The sequence below is a fragment of the Nipponia nippon genome, unplaced genomic scaffold, assembly GCF_047370975.1.
Source record: "Nipponia nippon isolate SJK-2023a ecotype South Korea unplaced genomic scaffold, ASM4737097v1 scaffold_31, whole genome shotgun sequence".
Taxonomy (NCBI): Eukaryota; Metazoa; Chordata; class Aves; order Pelecaniformes; family Threskiornithidae; genus Nipponia; species Nipponia nippon.
Genome location: NW_028262349.1, coordinates 5,390,044 through 5,405,064, shown reverse-complemented (window position 1 = coordinate 5,405,064; position 15,021 = coordinate 5,390,044). Strand labels below are relative to the sequence as shown.

The 15,021-nt window shown below is 63.4% G+C and overlaps 1 protein-coding gene across 2 annotated transcripts; it reads right to left on the bottom strand.

Annotated features, from left to right (window-relative positions):
* Positions 1-2,298: 2,298 nt before the first annotated feature.
* On the bottom strand, positions 2,299-14,046 carry MEX3D (mex-3 RNA binding family member D). 2 transcript variants are annotated; one of them, XM_087769023.1, is made up of 2 exons: positions 13,487-14,046; positions 2,299-4,257 (listed from the first exon to the last, which is right to left on the bottom strand). In XM_087769023.1, the coding sequence occupies exons 1-2, from the start codon at positions 13,983-13,985 to the stop codon at positions 2,993-2,995; spliced, it is 1,764 nt and encodes a 587-aa protein (XP_087625149.1). In that variant the 5' UTR covers positions 13,986-14,046; the 3' UTR covers positions 2,299-2,992. The 2 variants fall into 2 exon arrangements, with proteins under 2 accessions (XP_087625149.1, XP_087625150.1); XM_087769024.1 differs by lacking the exon at positions 13,487-14,046 and adding an exon at positions 6,760-9,649.
* Positions 14,047-15,021: the final 975 nt, after the last annotated feature.

Here is a 15,021-nt window from a genome sequence, read left to right as displayed (position 1 = left end):
ACTCCGCCTCCCGCTCCACCCCACAGCCCCTCCCGGGCCAGAGGCGCTCCTGGGGGTGCTGGGAGTGGTGTCCCCCCCCACTGCAGCACCCCAAGATCCCTCCCAGCTCGGGCACCCCAAGGGCCCCCTGTGCAGGGCAGAGAGACCCCCCATTCGGGACACCCCGAGAATCCCCATAAGGGGCACCCCAAGATCCCACTTGGAACATCCTGAGAAGGCTTCTCTGGGCCCCCCCCGGGACACCCCAAGCTCCCCCCCTACCTGGGACACCCCGAGACCCCATTGAGGGCACCCAAAACCCCCTCCTATCTAGGACACCCCAAAACTGCCCTCATCCAGGGCACCCTGGGCCACCCCAGGTCCCCCACCCAGAGCACTCCAAGCACCCACGTGCCACCACAGCCCCACGGCACAGGGCCCCGCTCCCCTCGTTACAGAGAGACCCCGGTAACAATGAAAACCCGCGGCCATGGCACCGGCGGTGCACTGACAGCTGTCAGTGGGTGCTGCTGCCCGTGGGTGCCACTCTCTGTGGGTGCCACTGTCTTTGGGTCCTCATTGCCCATGGGTGCCACTGTCCATGGGTGCCACTGTCTGTGGGTCCCTACTGCCCATGGGTGCCACTGTCCATGGGTCCTCATTGCCCATGGGTGCCACTGTCTGTGGGTCCTCATTGCCCGTGGGTGCCACTGTCCATGGGTGCCACTCTCTGTGGGTCCCTACAGTCTGTAGGTGCCACTCTCCATGGGTGCTACTTTCTGTAGATCCCTGTTGCCCATGGCTCCCAACTGTCGATGGGTCCCCACTGCCCAAGGGTGCTGTTACCTGCGGGTCCCTGCTGTCCCTGCGCGCCTGCGGTGGCCCAGCCAGCTCCGCAGAGCTGGGGCGAAGCCTGGGCGACTGGCTACCATGCAGAGGTGGCTGCTGGTGGGTGCAGCTGGGGACAGGGTGACATAAGGATGCCCAAGCAGAGCGAGAGGTGGGGGACGGCGAGCAGCACCGCCTTGCCGGGAGCAGGAGCACCCATGAGGACAAGGAGAGGGCCAGACCCACAGCAGGGTCACCCGGCCTGGACAGGGACAAATCCACCCATCAGGAGGAGGCCGATGTCCCCGTCGGTTCCTGCTCCTGCCCCGAGCTGGCACCCGCTTTTTTCCCAGCCGGCTTTGCCGAGCCTCGGCAGCCCCGCCGTGCCGCCCCGGCGCTGGCACAGCTCCGGAGATGCCAAAGCCATCCCAGAGGGTGCCAGCTCCGGTAACCCAGCACACTCCAGCAGATTAGCTCAACATGGTAAGCAGGGCGACGAAAATTTTTCTGATGAAAAAATAATGAATCCCTAATTGCCCAAGGGCTGTCAGCGGCATGCGGCTCATTAACGAATCACGTAGGCGGGTTCACGCCATGTGCAGCCTGTAGACACAGACCGGAGCTCCATTAATAGCCGAGCTTTCAGCCGGGGAGAAAGTAGGCGCCCGGGCAGCCTTTCGGTAGTTACCGCTCCCCGAAGGGATCGATGGCACTTTCCGACAGCCGCCTCGAAAGCCCCAGCACGGCCGGGGCGAGCCGCAGCAGCCGCTCCGGCGCAGCAAGACGTGGTGGCAAACGGCGCTGCCATCACCCGATGCCGGATGCCGGCACCCGGGGAGGGAGCGAGGCCCCGGGGCGCTCGAGGGGCGCGTTTTCCCCACCACCCCATCCCACGTCACGCCCCGGCTGCCCCAGGAAGCCACGGCTCGGCCGTGGGGTTTGCAGGAGGGTCCGTGCCCCCGGCACACGGCAAGCAGAGGGTGAACGCTACCGAAAAGCAAACCACGGGCAGATGTACGGACCGGCAGATGTACGGACCAGCAGGCACCCAACCCAAAACCAGTGCAGGGGGGCCGGTCCCGAGGACGCCGGAATGGGCGCCGAGAGGCCGCAGACAGCGAGACACCACAGGTAGCAGATGTATTCATATATAGTAAAAAGTCTTTATTAAGAAGGCTTTGAAGTCAAAAAATAAAACTCTTGATACAATTTTCATAACCGTCAAGTCAGCTCAGCAAATATATAATCAGTACTTTAGCCATGTAAGGTTAAAGGTCCGTTATTTTCTTTTTAAAATAAAATATATTTTAGTTTTTAAAATTTATTCAATAAAGTACATATTTTCCTATAAATTCCCTACATATACATAAAGAGGTAAAAAATAAAAAAATAAAACTAAAAAAAAAACCAAAAAAACAACCAAACCAAAACAACCAACCACAAAATAAAAAGGAGACAGAAATCTGTCTGGTTTTTGCGACGTGGCGTTAACTGTGCCCCCTCCGTCCCGCGAGCTCCCCCCGGCCCGGCCCCTCCGGCCACGACCCCCGACCCCTCGTCACGCGGTTTTGGGCAGTTTTCACATTGGCAAAGTAGAAGATAGACCTGCGTTACAAAAAAAATATATATATATTTATAGAACCATCAAGAATCATCCAAAAAAATAACTACATACAAAAAGAACGACAACAAAAAAATTATAATAATAATAGAATGATTTTAAAAAAATAAAAGACAACCCTTGCGTGTCCTAAAATAAAAAGTGCAACCGGACCTTTTCTTTCTGTTTATTTAACTTTGCAAACTGAATACTGTTATTTGGGAAGGACTGGTGAAGAACAGCTGGGCTTCCTCCTCCCAGCCGCTGGGTGAAGAGTTAAAGCTATTCTGTAAACATCAGAGTTTCCTCCTCTCTGCAGTTTCACGCCCCTCTTCCTCCTCGTCTTCGTCGGCCCCTTCTTGCCCCCCCCTCCCGACCCCCTGTATTTCGGCCACCCTCCCGCCCCGCCGTCCTGCCCTCTCCGCCTCTGCAGCCAGCGAGCAGCAGCCTCTCCTTCCCTCCCCCACCCCGTGCGCCCATCGGATCCGTTATTAAATAAAAAGGTTGATTTAAACAGTTTAAAGTCCTTAAAAAGCTGTGTTGGGGTGGAGGGGAGGGCTGGCCGCCCTGGCGAGCCAGACCCGGCTAGGAGAAGATGTGGATGGCTTGCGTGGCAGGAGTGTGGCAAGCAGGACACTCGGGCTCGGCTTTGCCGCAGATGCGCATGGCGCACTCCATGCAGAAGAGGTTGTGGCCGCAGGGCACCAAGGCGGCGATCACCTCGCTCTCGAAGCACACCATGCACTCGCGGGAGCTCTTGCGGTGCCCGTCGGAGCTGCTGGAGTCGGTGGGCGAGCCCGAGGTGGCGGAGATGCTGCCGGGCAGGGAGGAGGAGGAGGAGTAGCCGGTACTGTTGGAGAAGGAGGACAGAGAGCCTTGGGTGGGCAGCCAGGACAAGGTGCTGACGGGGTCGCTCTGGATGCGGCGCGCTAAGGGGTGGTCCAGGGCCATGCCGCCGCTCTCGGGGAGGGTGGGTGAGTGGCGCGGCGTGGCCGTGCCGCTGTTGCGTCTCTGCGAGCCGTTGATGGAGGAGCAGCTGCTGAAGGCTTGCAAGGGGTTGCCTGAGCGCTCAAAGGGCGACCAGATGGTGGTGGGTGTCGTGAGGTCGAGGGCCAAGAAATCGAAGCCGAAGTCGCACTCCTCCGAGCCCAGAGGGGCCGGGGGCTCGCTGAAGGTGAAGCCGCTGCTGGTGCTGTAGGGACTGGTGGGGCTGGCGTCCGCCACCCGCCCGCTGTAGTAGGACTCGGTGGAGGCGCTGCCCAGGGAGCTGAGGCTGTCGTTGCGGAGGGCAGCCGAGGGGCGGCGGGCAGGGTGGGGGGCCTTGGCCCACAGGCTGGCCGTGCTGCCCTGCAGGTCGAGGCAGACGTCGGTGCCGTTGGAGTGGAAGTCGTTGTCAGCGTTGACGTCGATGAAGGAGCCGGTCCGCATGGTGATGTGCGCCTCGATCTCCTCCCGAGCCCGGTCCACGTTCTCGGGCATGCCCGTCACCTCGAAGACGGGCTCCTTGTCCCGGCTGGGCGTCACGATGTAGGTGTGCGTCTGCTGCTGGATCCGCTTGATGGTGGCACCCTTGGGCCCCACCACCAGCCCCACCACACGGTACGGGACCCTCACCTGGATGGTCGTCTGTCCCGGCAGGTTGGGGGGCCCCTGCATCGCTCCCGTCAGCCCATTCACTTTGTTGCGCGTTGCTCGGATCATGGAGAAGTGCTCGGCGGCCGAGAGGATCTCCCTTTTCGCCATCTCCACGTCCTCCTTCCTCCCGGTCACGATGAAAACAGGCTCCTCGCCCCTGACCGGTGTCTTGATGTACGTGTTGGTCTTGGCACGTAGGGCTTTGATTTTGCAGCCTGCGGAGCAAGGAGAAGGGGAAAAAAAAATGACACATCAAAGCTGAGACCTCGCGGGGACCCCCTGCTCACCCGGGATGGGGAGACGCAGGACCAGCAGGAACCAGCAGGTCCCTTGGGTTCTGCACCCGCAGCACACCCTCGGAGAGGAGAGAGGGGGCCCTCCCGCCTCCATGGTGGCCAGGGGCTCACAGCTCAGTGCTGGGGGGCTGCACCGGCTCGTCCGAGGCACACCAGGCTCCCGGCACCGGCCTGACCCTCTGCCACCCCCTCCTCTGCACCACAGTAGGGACTGAGGACCTGCAGGATGCAGCCTGCAGCCGGGCTCCCAAGGGCTGGGACAACGCGTGGGCAGAGAGGGGCCGGGGCAGGCAGCCGCGGGGGCACTTTCTGGGCTGCTGAGGGGATGGAAAGCCGGGTTTACTCAAAAAGTGTTTAAGGAGGTGCAAGGAAAAAAAAAGACACTGAAGATGGAAGGGAAGGAAAAGGCTTGTTTGGATCCTACAGGTTTGTCAACACCTCTCAGCCAGCAGCTAAATCTGAGACACGGCCGCAGCCGCACCCCAAGGGCGGCAGCGATGGCCCCGGAGGGGACGGGGGAGCTGGGGCTTCCCACGGCCGGGCGGCACAGGCACCCCCCGCCTCCCTCGCCCTGCCCCGAGGGAGCAGACCCCAGGGCAGAGCGGCTGCGCCCTCGCCGGCTGGGGCAGGGGTGCTCGCGGGACACCGGCTCTCCCCGTTCTGGAAAGACCTGCTTCCCCCGCCCGAGGAACATGATTCAGCAGGCAGAGCCCAGGCTGGGACGCAGGAGACCGGGGCTTTGCTGCCAGCTCTGCCTTCGCCTCGCACAACCCCAGGGCAAGTCCCTGCCTCTTTCCTCCTGTGGGCGAGCTGGGCTCCAGCTGCGAGTCCCTGCAGCACCCGGCCAGCAAAAGGCTCCTGCTCTGCTCCGGGACCGGTCGCCGCTGCTCTCGCCGAGGCGCCACCTCGGGCCGCAAGCGCAGCCCCACTCCCTGCAACCCCAGCGCTGCTAATTGCATCCGCTCTGCCTGCGCTCCAGTGCGCGCACTTAATTAAATTCACATGAGCCAGGCGCACCGCACCGGGAGCTGGGCCCGGCTGGCCGTCCTCCGCTCCTGGCGCACGAGGGTGAGCGATCCCCTGTCTCCCACCTCCCGCGCTCCGCCTGAGCTTTGCGGGGCACCTAAAGCAAAGCCGGGAGCCCGCAGGGATGGAGGCTGCCCGATCAGAGTCCCGAGACTGTCCCTGTCCACTGCAAACGCCGCTGCTGCAGATCCACACCGATAAATAGCTGCACACCAGCGAGGAGAGCTCGACTCTGCGCAGACACAGCCAAGGCAGCCGCAAGCGCCCAGCTGGCTCCTCCGCAAACGGCTCGCTCGGGGCACTCCTCCTCTTCCCAGACGCTGCCCGAGGAAGGGCAGGGCTGCTCTTCCAGCCGCAAGGCTGGAGAAGGGAAAGCCCCGGAAGGTTGAAGGGACTCAGCCGGGGCTGGGGTGGCGCAGGACGTTCAGGCAGGTCTGTCCCAACCGGGCAAATCAACCCACACCCGCCAGCAGCCGGAGAGCAGAACCCCAACGCGGGCCGTGCAATAGAGGCTCGAGCATGGTGCATTTACCAGGGCGTTAAGCATCACAAATAATGAGAAGTAAAAAACTGTCAAAATAAGAGAGCAGCAGCTGTCCTGCGTGTCACAGCTCGGCTTTTTGGCAGCACTAACCCCTCCGACAGCCACATCCAGGGAGCCAACGGGTGATGGCATCGGCCTCTCCGGACACTTCCTCGGAAAACCTCGAAAGCAGCTCGCACCAGCCAGCGCGGCCCCTGCCCGGCTCCGGACTGCCTTGGGGTGCTGGCAGCCCCACGCGTGCCCTACCTGCTCCCTGCACAGGTCCCAGGACGGCAACAGGCAGGTTGGAGGGGAATCTGGGAGAAGAGCAGGCAGATAAGCAGCCAGGTAGAGCTGGGGAGGCAGGAGACCTGCTGGGATCTCCCTCCTAAGGGGGGGAACCCTCTGTGTTTCATACACGCCAGGCTGCGAGCATTTGAAGGCCCCCTCCAAGCACCTGTTGCAAGGAAAAAAATGTTCCTCCCACCTTGCGCTGCCCCAGGGACTGGGCAGCGGGACGAGCCCAAACTCAACCTTCCGTGCGACCAGGCAGAGGCAGGGCTGGGGATGGCACAGAGCTGCCCCGTTCCCCGGAGCCGGGGAAGCCGCTGAGCGGCTGTGGGGACACGCAGAGGAGGAATGTGGGTGGAGAAGGGTTTGTCCAGGCTTTTCCTAATTTAGGACAACAACTGGAAGGTGTATTTATGGCTGGGGGCATATGGTGGGGCAAGCAACGGCCCGGTCACTGGGGCAGGGCAGAACCAGCGACCATCAAAGCTGAAGCTTTTTGAAGCATGTGCCAGCTTCTGCGAGGCTGTCCGGAGCGAGGTGCTCGTGACCCCCCCGTTTCCCTTCCTGATTTATTCTGGTACCTGCTATAAGCTCTCCCCCTGCTCTGCTGCTTGGCAAACAGGGACGAGCACGGTGGCAGCAGGGGAGGGCAGCCGGGCTGGGAGCCACGGCGGGGCTCTGCCGGTGCCTCCCGCGGACGCCAGTCTCACACCCAAGGTCCGGAATTCGCCCTTTGCAGCAGGAAGCGGCAATTTCGAGATCCAAAGGCATCGGCAGCTGCCAGGAGCTGCAAACAGGAGCCACGTCCCGCAGGGGGCACAGCACAGCACAGGGAGGCTCTTCCTCGCCCCGCTCCACCACGCTGCCTGCACCGGTGGGACCGAACTGATGCTACGGTAGCGCAAAATGGAGGAAGAGTTTATCCGGCTGCTCCTTGCGAACCCTTCCTAGGGGCAAAGCCAGAAACCTGGGTTAAAAATAAAAGGGGTGCCTGGCTTGGCCAGCTCCACCCTCCTCAAACAAGCAGGGCAGGAACAACACAATGACCCGTGGCTGCCGGACGCTGCCGGGGGCCACCGCGCCCACGCTGGGGCCACCCGTGGCACAGCAAAATGCACCACGGGTCGGAACTGGTTTTTCCAATCCTGGCATAAAGAGGACGGTGGCAGGTCTGGGGCAGCGGGGGAGCTGGCTCCCCTCCCTGCCCGCCCGCAGAGCGCGTGGGGAAACCTTGCAGAAGAGGAGGCATCAGCCGGGGAAGCCGCTTGCCCGAGGCCACGTGCTGGCATCTGCACCAGGAACCGCGCTTGCACTGCTCAGCGCGAGGAGCCTCCGTCATCGTGACACACCGGTGAGCGCTCCCAGACGGGCGCATCGGGGACGTGGTGGGAGCAGAGCCGGGACAGCACCATGGCCCCAGCCAGGGACCAACCCGTCCTGCCGCTGCCCCCAGTCCCAAACTCCACCTAAGCCACCCCTCGGCCGCGGGGCTCCCAGGCAGCAGATCCTAAAAGCCCTGACCGTGAAGGATGGGCAGCCTCCCCGGGCTGGGGTTCAGTACAGCATTTAAACCCGCACAGCACAGCGAGCTACGGGTCTGCAACAGCAGGAACTGGTGAAGAGACCTCACAGCGGTCGGACCCCTGTCCTCCATCACATCTGCGCCCCGGCGAGGTGGCTGAGCCAAGGCTGCTCCTGCCCACGCCTGGGGAGACGCTGACACCCTATGGCCAAGCCCTCCAAAGGCCTCCTGAGAGCCAGATGTACTCGAACCGCACGACACAGGTGGTTTAACCGGCAACCTGCAACTGGGGGAATGATCCGCACCAGTACGAAATACTTCAGATGAGTCTCCACAGGCCCCCACCCAAGGACGCTGTGCAAACGCCATCCTGGATGGCTGCGTCCCTCTGAAGCTGGTGCAGCACAATCCCATCGGAACGGGGCCGTGCCCGATGGGGGCTGTGGAGAGGACCCCACCCCAGGCATTGCTGGATCGAGCGCCTTACCTCGACCAAGCGGCAGCAGTTGGCATTCCCATGTTTTACCTTGCCGAGGGCCGGTGCGCAGCATTAATGACGAGGGAGGAGGAAAACAAGGTGCCAGACTTTGCTACAAGTCTATAACCGAGGTGGCTTTAAAAGCACTTTTCAGATCCGAAAGAAAACACCCCCAAAACCGGAGGGGGGACGGGGGGACAGTGCTGCAGCCCCAGCAGAGCCCTTCTCAACACCAGAGCCCGGGTTTCACCAGAGCCCAGGAGTGGCTGTCACCACGTTACAGCTCTTTGACAGAGCTCTGAGTCCCCGTGGGCCCAAACTCATCTCGATACGCCACGGCCACACTCAGCTGCAAGCAAACACCCTCATTCCGGGGGTCTCAAGCACACGCAACCCCGCCGAGTCACGGCCCCTCGCGCCACCACCCACCTCTGCCTGCAGAGACGGCACCGACGGAGGGGTGCGAGCTGGCTGCTCCTCTCAAACCCTCCCATCTCCAGACTCCGCACCCTTCTCTTCCTCCCACTGTTGCCACCTCCGAGCCGCTCCCTGCCCACCCCGCGCGGCTCCCGGCATGCTCTGCTCCGCAAAGCTGCCCCACGGAGCCGCAGCGCCCTGGCTGGACCCGTCCCACCTGCCCTCGGGCTGAGAAATCACCAGTTTCGGACAAGAAACAGAATCCCAGGGGATTCTCCCCGGGATGATGTGGTGATGGAGGTGACACCCCAGGAAAGGCAGCTGCTCTTGCCGAACGTCCTCTCTTGGCCCCACCAAAGAGGACTTTGCCCTCTGTCAGGAGCCGCAGTCAGATCAGGGCTGCAACTATCGCAGGAGCCCATGAAAACCAGTACAGTGCTGGCTGGGGCAGCGGGCTGGGAAATGCCTCTCCAGCCTCTGCTCCAGGCAAGAGATAAGAGCCCCGACGCAGCTCATCCGCTCGCTGACCCCAGCGCGGCCCGGCCAGCACCTGCTTTGACGTGAGGTGGCCCCCTCCACGTAAGGAGGACAAAGCCAGCCGATCCCCTTGGCCAGACCACGTCTCCCTTTGCCCAAGGAGCTGCTTTGCGCTTGCAGTGCCCAGCTCTGAGCTATGAAAACCCAAGAGAAAGCAAACGGAGCTTTTCTGGAGGAGCCTTTGATGGCATTGGCCAGGAGGACCACGTTCATCCCAGCCTCTGCAGCCCGGGAGTGAGCTGACGCCTTGCACCCAGCGCTTGGGAGCGTGCCACCCGCTGCAGAAAGATGTTGCCCTTCCTCTTCCCCAGCTCTGCAGCATCTCCCGGCCTCAGATCCGGCGTTACGGCACTCCCGGTCCCCTTCCTTACAAGCAAATGGCACAGGATGCGCCAGGACCGGGGCCAGACATGGAGGAGAACACGTTGCACCTCCGTCACATCTCACCTCCCCTCTTGCTGAGTGCTTCTTCCCACCTCTCTGCAAACAGTAATTAATTCATCCTTGCAACCACGCTGCGGGAGGCAGGCACCTCACACCTTTGTTTCTTCTCCAGACACTGGGAAAAGCGAGGCAGGGAGACTGGGCTCCTCGCCTCGGGCCAGAGAGGAGGAAGCCGGTGCCGGAGCCAAGATGCGCAGGCAGATGCTTCAGCGACCAGATCAATCTGTGCGACTGGCTTCAGGAGTTTCTGGCTCTGCTATGACCCAGAGAGGTGGGAGGAGACAGCCAGGCCGGCCTCAAAGGACGTGGCATGATGGGCAGGGGACAGCAGAGAGCAGCAGCCCAGGGCCGAGAAATACGAGAGGATCCATCGCAGTCCCAGCAATCCACTGCAAGTTTACAGATCCTCGGGCTGGCCCAGAAACCGAGGCCTGTGGTGGCTCTGTGCACCCTCCGAGCGTCAAAACGCTTGCCGCGCTCTGGCAGGGAGGAGAGCTGCCGTATTTCATCCTTCCCTGGATCTCCCCTTTGAGCATCCCAGCGTCTTCTATAAACGGCAACTTTCCCAAATTCTTTGCAAAGCTGCGAACAGTCCCTGCGCGTTGCAGATGGGGAAGCGGAGCCCGAGAGAGGAGCCGCGGCTGGCCCCGTCCCATGAGAGGCACGTGGCGTAGGAGGGGAGAGTAGAGCCCAGGGCTCTCGGCTGCACCGGCCGCCCGTCACCCTCTTGGCCTCATTGGGGCAGAAGCTGCTGGAAACGTCACCTCCAAAGCCGGGACACCAGGGAGCAACGCCGGCGCGGTGCCGACATGGAAGAGCCAGGGCAACTCCTAACGTCCAGCCCGCCCCATGCTCCCCATCTCCCTTCTCCCCAGTGATTTCCATTATCACCACCGCTCTTTTTGCTGGTTAGCGACACGAGCCCACATCGCTGCAATCGATGCCCACAGCACCTTTTGGAGACGGTCCCTCCCACAGCAGGAGTCATGAACGGGCTTGCACGCAAAGGCACGGCCACGTAATCCCGCCAGGCCACGCTGCCTTTCGGTAGCCGTGTGGGCAGGGAGGAGAAAAGCCGCAGATCCTGGCTGGCAGACGCCGCTCCGCACCATCACCGATGCCGATCTGGACGGGGGGTCGTGGCAACCGCCCCTCCAGCTCAGTCAAGAAAACACAGATTTGCTTTACACAACAAAGATTTACCTGCTGAGCTGCTGCTGCTCCCTTCTGGAAAGGGTTAAATTAGTGGATCTGGAGGACAGAAATTGAAGAAAAAGGAGAAGTAGGAGAAATAACGTCTGACAGCCTCTGCCCCACCTCAGCCTGCGTAGGACAGCCGTGTATTTGTCCGACGGGCAAAGCGCTGCCCCGGCTGCCGGGACCTCCCGGCCACGTCTGTACTCACCCCCACGGCAGCGAGGGGCTGCCGGGCTCTGGGGGGACCGGTCCCAAAGCGCCCCGAGAGCTGCTCCTCAGCACACGGCGTACGGGGAGAGAAACCCAGCCTTGCCTCAAGACAAGACCCTTCCAGGGCACCCGATCCCCGCGTCCTCCTACGTTCTGAGCACGACGGCACCACAAGCGCCCGCTCCCCGGGTCAGGGCCGGGCTGGGTGGCGCAGGAAAGACAAGAGTGACGGGGACACGGTCTGAGGGAGTCGGGCCCAGCCCCGCAGCGTCATCAGCAGCACGTTTTGCCACCGGAATGACGCCAGGCCCGACGAAGCACCTCAAGGCTCGGCTCCACGCTGCTGCGCAGCCAGAGCCCCGCTGCCACGGGGCTACCGAAGCCCGAGGGAGACTTGCGGGGGGCGACCTGGGAGCCAGCACAGGTGCAGGAGGATGAGGCAAGGGAGAAGGGCTCTGCTCATTTCTGAGCTCCGTGCGAGACCTGGAGAGCTGGGCAGCTGCGAACAATCTTGGTATTGCCCCTGCTCAGGCTGCACCGGCCTCACACATCCCTGATTTAAAACAGCTGCTGGCAGCACCAGAGAGCAGCCAGAGCACAAAGACACTCTGCTGACAGCCCCGTCCCCTCAAACGCTGCCCAACCGCACCCCCCCCCCAGCGAGAACTGGGGATGCCAAATGCCAAGTCCCCCTTCATGCCAAAAACCCGGCACAACGGGGCCCCGGCACGGCGTCCAAACAGGCCGGGAGCCGCAGAAAAGCTGAGAGCAGGAGAGGGGCAGGAAACACGCAGGGAAAAACCCCTGGGGAGAGCGGCTCCTGCCCGCCGGCTGGGGCGGCAGCAGGTAGCTCCAGCCCATCGCTGGCCCCAGCTCCCCTCCGACGGGACACAGAGCCCCCAGCACCCCTCCTCAAGCTGGTATAATAATTCCTTTTGCAGCTCTTTGCCAGGAGCCCCACGAGCCCGTGGAGCTCAGCGAGCACCCAAACTCTGCACAAGGTGTTTGGGGCAGGTACCGGGGTGCACATTTAACTCATCGGGGTGCCGGAGGCGCAGCACTGGGGCCTCACCGCAGCCGAAACACCCAACCCCAGCCGCTGCGAGAAAGGGTGCCAACCGACAGCTCGCCAGCCCGAAAGCAGCCGTTCCTCCAACCTCCTTGAACTCGCAGAGCCGACGCATTTCCCAGCGGAGGCCAGACCCCGTTACAGGTTTCCTTTCAAGTTGCCAGACCCCAGGGGTTTGCAGAGCCCACCGGCGAGGCCACCAAATCCAGGTTCCCATCCAGCCCAGGGAGAAGGAGGATCCTCCCGAGCAGGGCGCGGCGCCGCGGTCCTCTCCTCCGGCGACGTAGCGGGCTTTGCCACGCCGCTCGGCCGCCCTGGCTGGGCTCGGCAGCCCGGTGGGACCCCACGGCCGGGGCGGTGGGACCGACGAGGGGTGCGCGGAAAGTTGGGAGGCCGGGAAGCGGGGCCGGCTGGGAGGCAGCGCAGGCCAATGGGAAGCGCAGAGTATGATGTCACCGCGCTCATCACAGCATGGCTCTGGCTAACAAAGAGAACAATGAGGCTGCCCAGCTCCCCGCTTCCCCCCAGGAAAAAAATGCCCCCCGGCCCCTCGCCCCGCAGCCCCCCGGCCGGGGAGGGATGGGAGTGGCGGGAGCGAGGGCAAGGCCGCGGTACCAGAGCCCTGCGAGGCGAAAACGCCCCGGAGGTCAGGCTCCCCGTGAGCCCAACTGCCCATCGCCGCCGGGATTCCTGCGGGCGGCAGCTCCCTTTTTATTTTTCATTTTTATTTTTCTTAAATCTTCCTCCCTGGGGTCTTTTGGTTTTGGTTTTTTTTTTTTTGTTTTGTTTTTTTTAAAGGTGAAACTTTGGCTAAGGGCTATTTGGGATTTCGTGGAGACAAAGCCCACGCCAGGCACACCCACCCGGGAGAGGGCTGGGGCTGAGGCGTGCCCGGGCGTCCTTTTGTGACAGCTGAGCGCGAGCGGGGCTCCGCTGCCCGCCGAGCTTCGCCAACCCACCCAGCAAACCGATTCCCACTTCGCTGTCGGGTCGGAGACAGCGACTATCCTTGACACGCCGAGTCCGAGCCACCGAGCTGGCGGGGGAGAGGCACTCAACTACAATAAACCCCAAGCTCTTGCCTGCGCTCGGTGTCCTGCCCGCTCCCACGGCCTCGCCTGGGAACTTTCCCGGCGCCCAAGGTGCCCGTCCCCCCCCGGCCTATCTGCTTTCGTTAATATTTAGGGAGGGCGCTGGGGAAAGGCACAAAGGGGAGCAGCTCGCTCCCGAAACCCAGGGCGAAGGAGGAGTTTCAGGGCCGCGGGATTCGTCGCCGTTAAGTTTCCGCCTCCGCGCCGCCGGGCAGGGAGACAAAGCCCCCAAAGTGACCCAAATCCCGCGGGGCCGGGCCGGGCGCCTCCCCGGGGAAGGCGGACAAAGGGGGTGGGGGGGTCCCCGCGGCTCGCCGTCCCCCCGACGCGGGGCGGGGGTTACCTTGCCGGCCCACGATCTCGGCGACGTGCTCGGAGCTGGGCACGGGCACGCACTCGGTCATGTTCACGCTCTTCTTCCTGCTCCCCAGCGCGCCCAGCGGCTCGGCCAGCAGCGCGGCGGGCGGCCCCAGGTGCGGGGCGAAGTTCCCGAAGGCGGCCGGGGGGGAGGCGGCCCCGGCGGCCGGGGGGGAACCGCCGCGCTCCCGCCCCTGCAGGCCGCCCGGCCCCGCGCCCCCCGCCGCCGCCGCCTCCGGCTCCTCGCCGCCCGCCGCCTCCCGCAGCCCGCGCTCGCCCGCCTCCTCCAGCCCCAGCAGCGAGAGCTGGTCCAGGGCGAACCTCAGGGCGGCGGCTTCGTCCTGCGCCGCCGGCCCCTCCCGCTCCCGCTCGGGCTCCGGCGGCGGCTCCTGGCCGGCGGGCGGCGGCGGGCTGAGCAGCGCCAGGCAGCGCGGCGGGCCGCGGGCGGGCTGCCCGCCCTCGGGCTGGTAGATGGAGCCGGGCATGGCGGCGGGAGCGGCGGCGCGGCCGGGAGGGGAGCGGAGCGGAGCGGGCCGGGGCGGTGGCGGTGCCCGCCGCACGCCGCCTCTCTGCGCTCCCCCCCGCCCCGGCCGCGCCGCCCCCGCCCCGCCCCGACAATGGGCCGCGCCCCGCCGCGCGCATGCGCCCCCCCGCCCCCCGGCGGCCACGCCCCGCCGCAGGAAGGGGGCGTGACCTGCCACGCCCCGCCACGCCCAGCCCCGCCGCCGCGGCCGGGACCCGGGAGCGCGCCCCCCCCCCCCCCCCCGGCCCCGGCTCCACCGGAGCAGCAGGAGCTCGGGGGCGGCGGGCGCTGCCTGGCCCAAGCCCGCGGGGACGGGGAGGCGACGAGCGGCCGGCGGCAGCGCCTCCGTCCCCCACCGCGCACGGTCCGGCAGGCACTCGAGGGTACGGAGCCACGGCACAGCTGCCTGCCTGCCATAGATGTATTTCCTATATATCTCACATATATATTTCTTATATATATTTTTCATCTATCTATCTGTATATATAGATATATCTATTTCCTTCTTCCCCAGTTACAGAAGTTAAGACAACAGAAAACCTCTCTCCTTTCTCCCACCTTTCCCCCCTTGGCGCTCCAGTTTCTATTTTGCGAGGGTTACCTGCCGTTTCTCACGCACAGCCATCCGTTTCGGCCCCAGACAGATGCCCCCAGACCCCGGGGATCTCGGCCGCCTTCCCGGCGCAGGCCCCCGCCGCGACGGTTTCTCCCCGCCAAAGGCGGCCGGCTCACTGCAGAAGTTACCTCCGAACCATTTGTTCCACCTGGGCCGTTGCTCTACAGGGACTTTCCACGCACAGAGCTTTAAGAAACCCCTCCTGGCAGCGACGGCACAGCACACTAACTCACTAGAACAATATCAAGACCAGTTACCAGCTCACCCACTACCTCAAACGAGCCCAGATGCTCCAATTCCACAGGTCCTGCTCCCAAGCTTTTCTCCATTTTCACATTACTGTCTTTCCCGGTCACTGTCTTTGGGACCAGTTCAACCATTC